Raw genomic sequence first — 14,829 nt, forward strand, 5'->3', positions numbered from 1 at the left:
TCCTGGGACCCAGTTCCCTCTGTAACAGGTGGGGGCGCTTTAGAGCCGAGGGGGAAGGTTTCGGGGATGGTGCTGGACCCGGACCTGTGCGCCCCAGCAGTGAAGGTTAAGTACTGGGAGTAAAGAGGGAAGGCACATTGAGTGAGGCTGCAGGGAGGCCTGAACTAGACTGCAAGCTCTGGGGCGACGGGTTTGGTGGGCGATGGGGGCTGACGCTGTTGACAAACACGGACGTTGCTTGGCGGCCTTAGCTCCCGTAGGCCCGGTCTGTTGCTAACATCAAGGAGCTGTTTATGGAACCGCCTCCCCGTGGACCGGTCTCCAGTGTCCCTATCCGCTCTCCCTAGAACCAAGCTTCTGGGGCCTTCCCTCCAGGGTTGTCACCCTAGCTGGGCGTACGAAGCTTGTGCTGGAGAACGCTAACTCCCCAGCGCTCGCCGCAGCGGCCCTAGGGAGGGCAGTGCCGGGTACGGCCGCTCACTTCCAGCTTGGCGCTGACGCGGTTAACCTCAGGCTCTTCCAGCGACCGTCGCTCCACCTCTGCCAGTTCAGTGTTTTCATTGGTGAACGTGATCCGGGGCCTTCCAGCGCTCGCCAATCCAGAAGTAGGAATGATGGGGTCAGGCGCGTGCCGCGAGAATAGAGTGGACGGAAAGTCGGAGAGACCGAAAGAGTTGGGGGTGGGAGTAGCGGATTTGAAGCACTTGTTGGCCTACCGAGGCGTGGGAAGCAGAGCGCATCAGAACGCAGGCGTGCTGTCCGCCGCCCGAGTCTTGCGAGGGCAGATAGCTAGGGTGTGGCCCTTATCTACACCCAGCGGAGCGCCGGCGGGGTACGGTCTTAGGACCTCGACCTCCTCCCTCATTTTCTCTCATCCCTACCTCTTGTGGGTGAGTCCTGGCCCCTGGACGGGGACCTCACTGTTCCACCAGCCCATCCGTGCACGCATAGTTTTCCCCTAAAGCAGTGAGTGGCCGGGGGTAGAACTCAAAATCGGCGGGGCTTCTGGAGCGCAGGATACCCCCGGTCTGCCTGTCCATATCGCCCCCTTTTCCCTAGGTTTCCCCATGGGCCGGACCGTGGTCGTGCTGGGCGGAGGCATCAGCGGCTTGGCCGCCAGTTACCATCTGAGCCGGGCCCCCTGTCCCCCTAAGGTGAGTGCTCCATTCTTGCCAGAGGGAGCTTCATTTAATGCCCTTTTCCCATTTCCATCAAAAGCTAGATGGATCCCGGCTACAGGAGGTGCTGCGGTGTCTCTCTCTCTTGTCGCCAGGTGGTCCTGGTGGAGGGCAGTGAGCGTCTGGGAGGCTGGATTCGCTCCGTTCGAGGGCCGAATGGCGCTATTTTTGAGCTTGGACCTCGGGGAATTAGGCCAGCGGGAGCCCTAGGGGCCCGGACCTTGCTCCTGGTGAGAGGCTTGTGGGTGTCTAGGAGAGGCTGTGGAGGGGCTTTCACTGGGGAATAGAGTTTAGGAGAGGAAGTATGTTTGGTGGGTCAGATCTTCCCTTAGTTTCTCCTCTTCTGAGGGCGTGTGGAGAGCAGGTTTCTGAGCTTGGCTTGGATTCAGAAGTGCTGCCTGTCCGGGGAGACCACCCAGCTGCCCAGAACAGGTTCCTCTACGTGGGCGGTGCCCTGCATGCCCTACCCACTGGCCTCAGGTAACACCAACACCTCCTTACTGTACCCCCTTTTGCTCTGCCCTCATCCTCATATACCTTCCATATATTTCTTTATCTCCCTGTCAGCCTTCCCAGCAAAAGGGAGCCAAATGAGTGAAAATGACCCTAGCTCCTGGAGCTGGGGAGGTATGTCAGGAGCCTCCCCCTCACTATGCCTTTCTCCATGCAGGGGGCTTCTCCGCCCTTCACCCCCGTTTACCAAACCTCTGTTTTGGGCTGGACTGAGGGAGCTGACCAAGCCCCGGGGCAAAGAGCCTGATGAGACTGTGCACAGTTTTGCCCAGCGCCGCCTTGGACCTGAGGTGACACCTGCTCAGAGGCCCCAAACCTCTTCCCTCCTAAACCAGCTTCAGAGCTCTCTATTCGAACCCACCACCTAGGGGCTCTTCTGTATCACTTGAGGATGCCCTTTTCGCTTCATACCCCACCCCCTCATCATTCCCAAAACTCATTATTGGGAGTGAAGGCCTTCACTTCCATCCTTCTGTCACAGTGTGAATGTCCCCCAACCCAAACCCTATCCCACCCCCATTCCCTACCACAGGGGCTGTGGAAATGAGTCGGTGCAGATTATTCTTTGGCTCCTCAGTCCCAGTCTCACCCTCAAGGTGGCGTCTCTAGCCATGGACAGTCTCTGCCGTGGAGTGTTTGCAGGCAATAGCCGTGAGCTCAGCATCAGGTCCTGCTTTCCCACTCTCTTCCAAGCTGAGCAAACCCATCGTTCCATATTACTGGGCCTACTGCTGGGGCCAGGTGAGGGGGATTGGTTCAAAGGGTGAAGATATTAAGGACTGCCAAAGTGAGGGACGGAGGACAAGGGGTGCTATTAATTATTATTATTTTTTTCTTGACGGAGTCTTGCTCTGCCTCCCAGGCTGGAGTGCAGCGGTGTGATCTCAGATCAGCTCACTGCAACCTCTGCCTCCAAGGTTCAAGCAATTCTTCTGCCTCAGCCTCTTAAGTAGCTGGGATTACCAACACGTGCCACCATGCCCGGCTAATCTTTGTATTTCTTTTGTACAGAAGGAATTTCACTAAGTTGGCCAGGCTGGTCTTGAACTCCTGACTTCAAGTGATCCACCTGCCTCAGCCTCCTAAAGTGCTGGGATTACAGGTGTGAGCCACCACATCCAGCCTCGATGATTCTTTTTTTGTTTGTTTGAGGCTGAGTCTCTGTCACCTGGGCTGGAGTGCAGTGGCGCCATCTCAGCACACTGCCACCTCTGCCTCCCAGGTTCAATCGATTCTCCTGCCTCAGCCTCCCAAGTAGCTGGGATTACAGGCACCCACCACTCCCCCCAGCTAATTTTTTGTATTTTTAGTAGAGACAGGGTTTCACCATGTTGGCCAGGCTGATCTCGAACTCCTGACCTCATAATTCGCCTGCCTAGGCCTCCCAGAGTGCTGGGATTACAGGCATGAGCCACCATGCCCAGCCCCTCGATGATACTTCTTTGCTTCCTCTGCAGGGCGGACCCCACAGCCAGACTCAGCACTTATTCGTCAGGCCTCGGCTGAGCGCTGGAGCCAGTGGTCACTTCGTGGAGGTCTAGAGATGTTGCCTCAGGCCCTTGAAACCCACCTAACTAGTAGGGGGGTCACTGTTCTCAGAGGCCAGCCAGTCTGTGGGCTCAGCATCCAGGCAGAAGGGCGCTGGAAGGTAGGGGAACCCCTGGAGTGTAATGAACCTGTCAATGTTTCCATCTTTATCCGAGTTGTTTAACTAGGCCGGGGCCAATAGGACTGGAATTCCTCATTGTTTTCATGCCTTAGAAGCTACTTAGACATGGGCTACCCCAGAATCCTAGGCCCTATTTGTGTGAATCTTCCTCAAAGACCCTATGCAAGTCTGTAGATAGAAGTAGTACTTATAAGTGGCTTAGAGTTAGGGGAAAGAACCCAGCTTTGCTGGGCATGGTGGCTCACGCCTGTAATCCCAGCACTTTGGGAGGCCGAGGCAGGCGGATCATCTGAGGTCAGGAGTTTGAGACCAGCCTGACCAACATGGAGAAACCCTGTCTCTACTAAAAATACAAAAAAATTAGCCAGGTATGGTAGCACATGCCTGTAATCCCAGCAACTCAGGAGACTGAGACAGGAGAATTGCTTGAACCCAGGAGGCAGAGGTTGTGGTGAGCTGAGATCGTGCTATTGCACTCCAGCCTGGGCAACAACAGCGAAAGTCTGTCTCAAAAAAAAAAAAAAAGAACCCAGCTTTACTGAACATTTCCAAACAGCCACACTGGCCTGTCTGGTCCACTTCCTGGAGTACACAGAGGAGTGATTTTTGTGAAGTCTACACAGTCACCCAATCTCTTCATCTTGGGTCAGTACGCAGTCTTCCCGGCCACATGGGTGCCTGGGAAACTGAGAGTGAGGCACCAGAAGTCTCTTTTCACTCATCAAATTCTCATTTTCTGGGTCTCTCAAATGTTTTCATTCTCTCAGGTATCTCTAGGGGACAGCAGTCTGGAGGCTGACCATGTCATTAGTGCCATTCCAGCTTCAGGTAATGGGATAGCCACCTTCCCCTTCCCCCACCCCTACCAGTGAGAGGCAAAAGCTGTACCTTCTTGGGCCAGCAGGACCACACCATGCCCCTGAACTGATTATCTCTATGGGAGTCTAATCCCAAAGAGGACTGACAGCTGTAGTGGGAACACCTCCTGAACGAGGCCTCTGCCTTACCGCTAGTGCTCAGCAACCTGCTGCCCGCTGACGCTGCACCTCTGGCTCGCGCCCTGAGTGCCATCACTGCTGTGTCTGTAGCTGTGGTAAATCTGCAGTACCGAGGAGCTCATCTGCCTGTCCAGGTATGATAAAAAAGGGAAGGAGAGGCTGAGTGCAGTGGCTCACACCTGTAATCCCAGCACTTTGGGAGGCCAAGGTGGGTGGATCACGAGGTCAGGAGTTTGAGACCAGCCTAGCCAACATGGTGAAACCCCATCTCTATGAAAAATATAAAAATTAACTGGTTGTGGTAGTACACAACTGTAATCCCAGCTACTTGGGAGGCTGAGGCAGGAGAATCACTTGAACCTGGGAGGTGGAGGTTGCAGTGAGCTGAGATTGTGCCATTGCACTCCAGCCTGGGTGACATAGCAAGACTTGGTTCCCTTCTCCCCTCACCGCAAAAAAAGAAGGAGAGACAGGCTCAGCTAGAGCCTTTTCCTTCTGACCCATGAATGTCCTTCTCTCTAGGGATTTGGACACTTGGTGCCATCTTCAGAAGATCCAGGCGTCCTGGGAATTGTGTATGACTCAGTTGCTTTCCCTGAGCAGGATGGGAGCCCCGCTGGCCTCAGAGTGACTGTGAGAGGAGGAAACTTTGCCTAGTGGCATTTCCAGAGGGCTCCTCTGTGCTCTAGTATAGGCAAGGCCAGACTGATCAGTGCTGTATTCCCTCCCTAGGTGATGCTGGGAGGTTCCTGGTTACAGACACTGGAGGCCAGTGGCTGTGTCTTATCTCAGGAGCTGTTTCAACAGCGGGCACAGGAAGCAGCTGCCACACAATTAGGACTGAAGGAGCTGCCGAGTCACTGCTTGGTCCATCTACACAAGGTAAGTTGGGATAAACTTCCCTCAGCTCTCCGTTCAAGGCCTTGAAGACAGGGACTGGAACATTTGCCACTGTATGTCAGCCAAGGCCTGGGGCATCAATAATAAACTCCCTGCATCCTCTGCTCTCTTCTCAGAACTGCATCCCCCAGTATACACTAGGTCACTGGCAAAAACTAGGTAAGTTGGGAAAATAGCTGGGTTGAGGAGGGGCAAGGGCATCAGGCCCCCAGCTATAACATTCCTTTCATGCTTTCCTTCCAGAGTCAGCTAGGCAATTCCTGGCCGCTCACAGGTTGCCCCTGACTCTGGCTGGAGCCTCCTATGAGGGGGTTGCTGTTAATGACTGTATAGAGAGTGGGCGCCAGGCAGCAGTCAGTGTCGTGGGCACAGAACCTAACAGCTGATCTCTAACTCTCACTCATGAAAATAAAAGTTGCTGGAGCTTGGCTTGGTCTGGCTGTTCTATCACCTATAGGCATAAAAATATAGCGGGGATCAAAGAGGCAAAGTGTGCCTGGCATGCAGAAAGCAGAAGCAGATGCGAGACAAAGTCCTTTATTAGAAAATATATCAAAATCCCAGCCCCCTGAGCCAGGACCAGAAGAGGGAGCTATTCCAGCATGGGCAGAAAATGCCCAGGGAGGGGCTTCCTTCACCAAACTACTTCCCGGGAACCATAAATAGAATAAATATTCACAGAGGTCCCAGGAGAAGCCAGATCACTCTTCTCTCCATGAAGAGGAAGGGGCTTGGGGTCCAGCCCTGCTCCTACCCTAGGGGCAGGGACTCCCAGGAATTGTCACATAAAATCCTGACATCAAGGATTCACAGTCGTAAACCCTACAGGAGACCCTAGAAAGAGGGGCCCCCCTAGGTCTAGAGGAGCCCAGCTCCAGTCCAGCAGTGCGGAGACCCCTGCCCCCTAGCACGGCACCAGAGTTCAGTTCCCCCACACCCCTCTGAGAAGAGTGAGGAGCTGAGGGTGGGGAGAATACAACCCTGTGAATTCGGTTTCATGATTAAGGTAGGCAGGAAGGAGGAGTCAGTGTGAACCTCGGAGGGCCGTGTGGTTGGCAGTAGGTGGAGGCCCAGGCCTGGCTGGGGGCTGGCGTTGCAGCATCTCTTGACGGAAGGCTTGGGAGGAACCAGGTGGGTAACGGGGCCCAGAGGGAGCCCGAGGACCCCGAGGGTCAGTCCCAATGTCTGCTGTGATGTTGGTATAAAGAGGACCCAGCTCTCGAGCCAGCAATCGGTATGTCAGTGAGTTCATCCCATCTTGCGTCCAGGAATTCTGGGTACGGACCAGGAGGTCAAATCTGAGGGTTAGAAGTTGGAGACTAAGACACAGAAAGGAAGAGCCAGAAATCTAGGGACTTTTAGGAGTTTCCTGGCTAGAGGTACAGAACCCTGAGGATCCAGTAGCAATTCCCAGGCAGTCCTTCCTTCTTCCTACCTGTGGGGATTTTCCTCGTTGCCCTTATCTCCTCGGTGCTTCACCATCTTATAGTGCCCCACAGATGTGGGGGGCCGAGAGATCTTCATCCCAGCCAGGCGCACCCTATGGGAAAAGTGAGGGGATCATGGAGGATCCAGAGTGGAAGAAAGCAAAGAACGGATTCCATGTTTCTGTACACAACGAACAACTATTGCTCAGTAAGCCAAAAAAAAAAAAAAAAAAAAAAAAAAAAGAGCCCAGGGCTGAAGTCAAACAGAAAGAAGGAAACAGGTGAAGAGAATGTAAAAGCTGGATGTATCCAAATCCTCAGGGCCCAGTGCCAATCACCCTGGAGCCTTTAAACAGTTGGCAAAGGTAGGTTTGCACCTCCTCCCTGGCTTCCTAAATGGCTCCTAGGAGCTGCCCTTGCAGTCTAGGAAGGACACAGGGACACAGAGAGAGGCCATTCTGTCAAAAAGATAAGAAAAGACTGGGAGTTGCAGACCCAAGCTCAGCAATTCCTATTTGGAATAGTGACTGAGCTACCCCAAATTCTCCCCCACATCCCCCATGCTAAGAAGAAGGTAGGCCAGGTGCAGCAGCTCACACCTGCAGTTCTAGCACTTTTGGATGCTGAGGCAGAGGATCACTTAAGGCCAGGAGTTCAAGACCAGCCTAGGAAAATAATGAGACCCTGTCTCTAGGGGAGGAAAAAAAAAACCTCGAAAGAAAGAGGCCAGGCACGGTGGCTTACGCCTGTAATCCCACCACTTTGGGAGGCTGAGGCGGGCGGATCACCTGAGGTCAGGAGTTCGAGACCAGCCTGACCAACATGGTGAAACCCCATCTCTACTAAAAATATAAAATTAGCTGGGCGTGGTGGCGAATACCTATAATCCCAAATACTGGGGAGGCTGAGGCAGGAGAATCATTTGAACCCAGGAAGCGGAGGTTGCAGTGAGCTGAGATCACGCCATTGCACTATAGCCTGGGCAACAAGAGCGAAACTCTGTCTCAAAAAAAAAAAAAAGAAAAAAGAAAAGAAAAAGGTAGAACCAGGTAATCAGGACCTTGAAAGAAACAAAATCCACCTCTGACACAGAAGCATGGAGTACAGATGGCCTGGGAAGGAACTAGAAGAATATTTATATATATTTACAATTCACAGGGTGCTTCACACACATACAGAGGATGAGAATTCAGAGATGTCATCACAGAGGACACGGGGGGAAGGGAGGCAATTGGTCCTGCATACCAAGCCCAGATATTCATACCACAGACATGAAATTGGGTCAGCTGGGGCTGAAGGTCAGAATGTTTCACATGCTTAAAATGAGCTGGCCCTGTGCCAATGGCACAGGCCTTTTACACAGTGATTCTGGGATACAATGGAGCAGAGTCCCTCTCTCCTAACCCCATAGGAAGTGGTCTGGCTGGAACCCCAGCAGAAGGCAAGACTAAACTGTCTCTGGGCCGCTTTCCAGCTCTGGAATCCAGTGATACCATGTCCTATTGATCTTACGTCCTCTCCCAAGAACAAACTAACAGGAGACTGAAGGATGACACAATGGGCAGCAGCATGCAAGCCTGACCTTGGTATCCTGAAAAGACTAAGGGAAATAAATGGGCTCAGTGCAAGACCAGGGAGCTAAAGGTTAGTGTTGAAGGACTATGGCCAGAGGTGGTCTTAGAGGACAGGAATCCAAACTGAGCTCAGGTGGGAGGGGGTGGCAGGAAGTCTGACCTGGTAGCAATGTCATCATCCTCACCACCCCAGCCCCAGTATTCATTGGGGAAGCCATTCATCTTCAGGTACTGGTCAGGAGTAAGTGCCGAGACTCCTCCGAAGTACTGGGGGTACGGGAGGCTGGGGAGAGAAAGATTCTTGCATGCCACAAGTCTTCTGGGGAGACATCCCCAACCACAATCCCCTTGGCTCTCCTCCTTCCACTGGACAGTGGGCTTCCCTGTTTCCCAGCACCCTTCCATGCCCTCTACCTGTATCCAAACTTGTTCATAGCAACAGCAACATGGCGGGGTCCCCGGGGGTCACACACATACAGATTGTGGTCATTTTCTGGCAAGAGGTCCACATCATGCAAGAACAGGCAGTCCCACTCTTCATCACGCAAGGCCTCTCGCACCCCAACATTCAGCAGTTTTGCCCTGTTAAATGTTCCATTTCCAGCCTGGAAGATAATGGAGGGGGACCAGACTATGTCTGTAGGTGGCATGGAGAAGAGGGGGCTAAAGAATCAAAGTAAAAAGACAGAAATCAAAGTGGGTGGAGGGAAAGGAGAATGAGAAAGAAAGACTATCTTCTTCTTTTTCCATTTAGTCATTTGACAGTTCTAGCTTGCGTACTGCTATGGGCCTGATACTTACATGCTGCTGTCTAGCATTTAATCCTGACAACGCAGCCAGCAATGGTGTGGTGTGGAACAGGTGTGTAGTAGTTATCTTCTGCTCTTTCCTCACGTTAGATGGTTAAGTTTCTTGCTCAGTCATATACGTAACAAGTGACAGAACTAGAATTTTAGCCCTATTGTGTCCAATATTCAACAAAGGAAAAATCACAGAAAAGTGCAGGACAGTGGGAACAACCTAAGCAGATTAAGGAGAGGTATGGGACTAACAGATTTGGAAGAGCAGTGCCGGGTGCCTCTCCACAATCGATAGTCTGGCTTTCTTAAAATTATTCTAGGGACCCATTAGATGTGAGTGGAATGGCATGTGCTTGAGGAGTCCTTAGAAGAAAGAAAGTCAAAATGAAGCGGAGACTGGGGGTACCTGGTGGATGACATAGATGCCATAGGCAAGCTGCTGGCGCTGCAAGAATGGGTGCAGGTGGTAGAGCAGCAGGCGCAGGTGGTGCTCCCGGGCACGATGGGGCACAATGATGGCTGTGCGGGAGCGAGGCTCACACCCCGCAGGGCGGTACCGGCCCCCTGGTTCTACCCGGGGATTCCGCTCCACAATCTCTGCCAGTGATGGCACTGGGCTGAAGGACACCGACACAGGACCCACTGTTGGGAAGGAATGGCAAGTAGAGGGATCAGAGGGGTAAAGAGAGAAAAGAATCAAACTAGGGTCTGGGAATACTTCTGGCACTGGCAGTCTGGTTCTGGGGGTTAGTTCTTAGCGCTCACTCAGAAATCTCACATGCCTTGATTGCCCTTCACTGGGACAGCTCTACAAAGGCTGGAAGGTGCAGGATCCTTACCTAGCCTACTTTTCTCATTTTAGGGTTGCATAACTTTCTCCTATCTCACAGGGTTGGAAGCTACAGTTGAAGGCTGGAGAGAACAAGACTTGCAACTAATTAAACCAGGGCTCATCTACAAGGAAAACAATTCCTAGCCTGGGGCAGGAAAAGCCCATAAAGGGGCAGGCAGTAGAAAGCGTAGGGTGGCTCATGCCTGTAATCCCAGCACTTTGGGAGGCCGAGGCAGGTGGAACATGAGGTCAGGAGCTCAAGACCAGCTTGGCCAAGATAGTGAAACCCTGTTTCTACTAAAAATACAAAAATTAGCTGGGCGTGGTGGTGCCCGCCTGTAGTCCCAGCTACTCAGGAGGCTGAGGCAGGAGAATTGCTTGAACCCAGGAGGCAAAGGTTGCAGTCAGCTGAGATTGCATCACTGCACTCCAGCCTGGGTGACAGAGCAAGACTGGGTCTCAAAAAAAAAAAAAGTGGAAACGCAACAGTCTAATCTAAACTCCGGATTCAGAGTCCACTCTATCTCAACCTCAGCCTATCTTCAGAGTCCATCATCCTCTTCTAAGTCCCACTCCTGCCACTTCACGCCTCCCTGTCCCCAAGCCTCCTGTTCCCACACCTTGTCCTTTCACAACATCCTTCCTCCTGCACTTACCTAAGAGAGGAGATCGTTCTGGACAGTAGGGCAGATCTTGAGGAGCTGGAGGACCCCCTGGGGCCCCAGGCAGGTGACTGAGGTTACTGTAGACATCACGAGGATGAGAATAGTCAAATGTTGGCCCCTGATCTCGGCCAAATAGGGCACTGAGACTTCGGAAGCCCCCCAATGACAGGTACATCATGACAGCCAGCTGGGAGCCCACAAGCAGGGCCAGCGTGCAGGGCCGCTCCAGCAGCCTCCGCAACATCCTGGGGGTGAGATCTAGGAAGGGAAAGGGGAATTCTAGGGGTAGGCAGGAAGAGAGCAAGCCAGCAGAGAGGTCAGTGGGTAGGGATGAAGGTGGTGCCAGGGGTAAAGAGGAAAAAGAGGCAGAGAACAAAGTCACAGAAGGGAGCACACAGGTGCACAGTCACACAAGAAAACAAAATAGAATGTAACCACCAGTAGCCCTACCACCTGTCACTTCAGCCGAAGTGTCACTCTCTTCTACCTCCCCGCAAACTACTCCTACCATCTACTGTCCGTCCTCACCCCCAAGAATGTTTACATCATTCAAGTCTCATGTTCATTTCAGAAGTCTCTAAGAATACTCCTCTTCCAATTTTAGAGGGGAAGAGACAGACTCACCTAGGTTCAAGCTGTCTTCTTGGGGATCATGGGGGCTCCAGGGGGTCCCGGGGGGACAGAGATGTGAGGCATTATCTAATATTGGAAATGTCACAGAGGGCAGAGAAAGGCTCCATCTAGCACTCCAGCAGCAAATCTGGGACCAGCTGGAACAGAAGTGGTAAAGGATAACTAGCCACCTGCACCGCCAGAGATCAGGATCAGGGTGAAGCCGGTTTCCCAGCAGGGGAAGTGAAGCAAAGTGGTTGGAAAGGAAGAGGAGGAGCAGGAGATGGTGGGTCCCTTGCCTCTCTCCCGTGCTACTCTGGAAGGACAGTGTCAGGTGCATACTTAATCACCCCCGTACCTCCACCCCAACAGGATAGACTTGTTTGGGGAGTGGGGATAGGACAGCTAATGGAAACAGTTTTCCCCCAGACCAAGAACCCGTTCAAGTGACGACAGGGTCATGACAGGACCGTGGAATGGACTAAGGAGTACCCAGGGTGAAGTAGGAAACAGGCTCCTTCTGTTCTTCCTGCGCCTGGGCGCCAGCTCCTCAGGTGCAGGGACCATGACCACCTGGGAGCTGAAAGCGAACAGCCCCAGAGCTCGGCAGAGAGTAGGGTGTGAGTGGCGTCCTCTACCTTTTTTTTAACCTTTCCCCCGTTCTGGGGGGTTAGGAGGAGGGTTACTGCTGAAGAGAAGGGGAGAGGAAGAGCAGGGGTAGCCACGGTCGGGGTTGGCGGAAGGGCTCACCTGGAGGGGCGTGGTCCGCGCTATACAGGGGGTTAAAACCCAGCTCTTTCGGAGCACGCCCATCCCATCCCAGTCTCTAGCTTTTGCCCTACCTTGCAACGTGAGCCCGCCCGGCCCCCGTCCTTACTTCCACCTGGGACCCCGTCCCTGCTCAGGCTCGTCTCCAGGCATTACTCAAACTTCTCACCCTCTCGACTGCCCGAACCTTTATCCCAGACCTCCGTCCCCACGCGTCCCCAGTGTACATACCCGGTCTTTTGCTGCCTGTCGTCACCGCCACCCCGGCAGCCGGGCAAGCATCACTGCCGCCATCTTGGAAGCGGGCGCCGCGGAGGCGGGGCCTCGCGTCACGGGGCGTGGCCTCGGGGCGGAGCAACCCGGGCTGGGGAGGCACAGGGTCTGAGGTACCGCGTGGCCGGGGGCTGAGGTACCGCGTGGCCGGGGGCTGGTGCGGGAGCGGCGCAGGAGACTGTTCGCCTCGAACGCATCGTAGGCTACCCCTTGGGGAGCGGGAGCGGGAGCTCAGGTCCACTCCGTAGACTGCTAGTGGGATTTCATTTCCTGCCCCTCAGATTTATAAAAGCAGAAGCTCAAGCCCTTGCTTTTCCTCTGGGCCGAGCGGGTTTCTGGTGCTCCCGCTGACCTCATTATCACCCTGGGGTTTGCTGAGCCCTCTCCCAGTGTCAGTGGCACCCCCTGCAGCCTAGTGCCACTTAGTATCAATTGTTCCTCACGCAGGCTACAGCGTTGCGGACTGCTCTAGAGCGTTTTTGTATTCCCATGGAATCTCGCAGGCCTGGAAGTAAAAAAACGATTAGTTAATAGAACAACGAAACATTGAATGTGGAGGGAAAGGCAGAGTCTTCTTTTAAAGTAAAATTGTGTTTCCCCAGATATTAGAGTAAAATGGATGCTCCGTTAATATGAAATATGTTTACCTTACGACAAACACTCCCCCCTAGTATATACTGTGTTCCTTTGAAGCAGATGTTCACGCTGAAGAAACAATCAGAGACTTGAATAACTCACAGAATCTGCCTCAGAAAGCCCATGATATTATGTATCTTGTATGGAGGGAGGGATGTAAACAATATAATGTGATAAATATGCTGGCCTACAAGTGGCGACTCATTCATACATGGAGATGCCAGAAAGGCTTCCCAGAAGTGACGGCTAACGGGAAATCTGAAGGACTTATCTGTAGTATATCCTTCTGCTTTAAAGAGTCTGTTTTCATGGAAATTATTTTACAATTCAGTATAGGTAACTGATCTGTATGCAAATTCTGTCCTGTCTGGTAGAGGTTCAGTTAACCTGCTACTCTCCACATTGTGGGGAAAAAAAGGCAGCTTGGAGCTGGGCACTGTGTTCACGCCTGTAATCCCTGCACTTTGGGAGGCCAAGGAGGGTGGATCACTTGAGGTCAAGAGTTCGGAAACAGCCTGGCCTACGTGGTGAAACCCTGTCTCTACTAAAAATACAAAAATTAGCTGGGCATGGTGGCACATGTCTGTAATTCCAGCTACTTGGGAGGTTGAGGCAGGAGAATCACCTGAATCTGGGAGGTGGAGGTTGCAATGAGCAGAGATCTAGATACTGCACCCCAGCCTGGGGGACAAGAGTGAAACTCCATCTCAAAAAAAAGAAAAAGCAGTCTGGGCCTTCATTTTCATATTCATTTCTGTTTTCCTGATCCATAAATATGTCTGTTCTCTAGATTTTCTCTTGTATTATAACATCTGCTGGTTTCTTCATGAGTTAAGTAAAATCAACACGTGTTCATTTTTCTCTTAATTTCTTTTTTCCTTCCTTCTCTCTCTCCTTCCTTCTTTCCTCTTTTTTCCTTTCCTTTCCTCTTTTTTCCTTTCCTTCCCTTTCCTTTTTTCCAAATACCCAGTCTTCAAGGCAAATGTGTTCATTTTTTTTTTCTGAGATGGAGTCTTGCTCTGTTGCCCAGTCTAGAGTGCAGTGGCTGCAACCTTCACCTCCCAGGCTAAGTGATTCTCCTGCCTCAGCCTCCTGAGTAGCTGGGATTACAGGCACCCACCACCGTGCCTGGCTAATTTTTGTATTTTTAGTAGAGACAGGGTTTCTCCTTGTTGGTCAGGCTGGTCTTAAACTCCTGACCTCAGGTGGTCTGCCCACCTCAGCTTCCCAAAGTGCTGGGATTACAGATGTGAGCCACTGTGCCCGTCTGAAAGTTAACTTTTAGCAGATGAGCAGTGTTCCAGGCAGAGGACACCATAAGTGCAAAAGTCTGGAAATGAGGAAGAAATTACGGACTTTGGAAAATTAAAACTGGGCCCCCAAGGCTGGACAGTAGAGTGAAGGGAATGTTGAGATATGAGACTGAAGAGGTAAGCAGGTGCCAAATAATGAAGGACCCCACAAACCACATTAAAAGAGTTTGGATCTTATCCACAGGGCAAGAAGAAGGCATTAACGTGCTGTAAATAGAGAGTGCTATGATCAGAGCTTTAGGAAATGTGGAGCACTAATTGAAGTAGTCAAGACGGGAGGCAGGGAGACTATTTAGAAGGTTACTGCAGAAATCCATGAATAAGATGAAGCTCACGCAGAATAGGTAACACCCAGGGGACCAGAGGAAAGAAAGAACCTTTGAGAACTTTCAGGAGGCAAACAGACTTAATTGACTGGATGTGCCAGCTTAGGTGTTGGACTCCACAAGGACATCCAGATTTCTAATTTGGACCACTGGGTGGTGCCATTTAATGAGAAACAAAACTTAGGAAGAAGCACGTTTGAGGGGAGGGGTGGAGGTGACAAACTTTAAACATAATGAGTTTGAGGTGCTGGTGGAGGCTCAAAATGAGATAATGCTGGGTTTAAATACAATAACAGCTTTGAAACCCATTGGCTGTGTACTAAGCAACACACTCTCTGGATTTCA

At 52.1% G+C, this 14,829-nt stretch overlaps 2 protein-coding genes across 5 annotated transcripts; one reads left to right on the top strand and one right to left on the bottom strand.

Annotated features, from left to right (window-relative positions):
* The first annotated feature begins 23 nt into the window (after positions 1-23).
* PPOX (protoporphyrinogen oxidase) lies at positions 24-5,686 on the top strand. 3 transcript variants are annotated; one of them, XM_012449622.2, is made up of 13 exons: positions 24-105; positions 1,060-1,154; positions 1,274-1,408; positions 1,543-1,658; positions 1,849-1,981; positions 2,288-2,432; positions 3,149-3,339; positions 4,128-4,188; positions 4,374-4,492; positions 4,881-4,991; positions 5,091-5,240; positions 5,375-5,417; positions 5,502-5,686. In XM_012449622.2, the coding sequence occupies exons 2-13, from the start codon at positions 1,068-1,070 to the stop codon at positions 5,642-5,644; spliced, it is 1,434 nt and encodes a 477-aa protein (XP_012305045.2). In that variant the 5' UTR covers positions 24-105; positions 1,060-1,067; the 3' UTR covers positions 5,645-5,686. The 3 variants fall into 3 exon arrangements, with proteins under 3 accessions (XP_012305045.2, XP_012305044.2, XP_021523040.2); XM_012449621.2 differs by lacking the exon at positions 24-105 and adding an exon at positions 115-890; XM_021667365.2 differs by lacking the exons at positions 24-105; positions 1,060-1,154; positions 1,274-1,408; positions 1,543-1,658 and having other exon boundaries at positions 1,855-1,981; positions 2,224-2,432.
* Positions 5,687-5,779: 93 nt separating this feature from the next.
* Positions 5,780-12,714, bottom strand: B4GALT3 (beta-1,4-galactosyltransferase 3). 2 transcript variants are annotated; one of them, XM_012449620.1, is made up of 8 exons: positions 12,168-12,714; positions 11,181-11,326; positions 10,548-10,835; positions 9,466-9,701; positions 8,674-8,864; positions 8,420-8,542; positions 6,694-6,798; positions 5,780-6,556 (listed from the first exon to the last, which is right to left on the bottom strand). In XM_012449620.1, exons 3-8 carry the CDS (start codon positions 10,798-10,800, stop codon positions 6,283-6,285), a joined length of 1,182 nt encoding a protein of 393 aa, XP_012305043.1. In that variant the 5' UTR covers positions 10,801-10,835; positions 11,181-11,326; positions 12,168-12,714; the 3' UTR covers positions 5,780-6,282. The 2 variants fall into 2 exon arrangements, with proteins under 2 accessions (XP_012305043.1, XP_012305042.1); XM_012449619.2 differs by having other exon boundaries at positions 10,548-10,814; positions 12,168-12,257.
* Positions 12,715-14,829: the final 2,115 nt, after the last annotated feature.

The sequence above is a fragment of the Aotus nancymaae genome, unplaced genomic scaffold (assembly GCF_030222135.1).
Source record: "Aotus nancymaae isolate 86718 unplaced genomic scaffold, 86718_ANA_hifiasm-v0.15.2.pri h1tg000108l, whole genome shotgun sequence".
NCBI classification, from domain to species: Eukaryota; Metazoa; Chordata; class Mammalia; order Primates; family Aotidae; genus Aotus; species Aotus nancymaae.

Coding starts and splice junctions, on each gene's coding strand:
- PPOX (XM_012449622.2), top strand. CDS start 1,068: ATGGGCCGGACCGTGGTCGTGCTGGGCGGAGGCATCAGCGGCTTGGCC. Junction 4,493..4,880: donor GAGCTCATCTGCCTGTCCAG/GTATGATAAAAA, acceptor CCTTCTCTCTAG/GGATTTGGACACTTGGTGCC. Junction 5,241..5,374: donor GCTTGGTCCATCTACACAAG/GTAAGTTGGGAT, acceptor CTCTCTTCTCAG/AACTGCATCCCCCAGTATAC.
- B4GALT3 (XM_012449620.1), bottom strand. CDS start 10,800: ATGTTGCGGAGGCTGCTGGAGCGGCCCTGCACGCTGGCCCTGCTTGTG. Junction 9,702..10,547: donor AGAACGATCTCCTCTCTTAG/GTAAGTGCAGGA, acceptor CCTTCCCAACAG/TGGGTCCTGTGTCGGTGTCC. Junction 8,865..9,465: donor GCATCTATGTCATCCACCAG/GTACCCCCAGTC, acceptor ATTATCTTCCAG/GCTGGAAATGGAACATTTAA.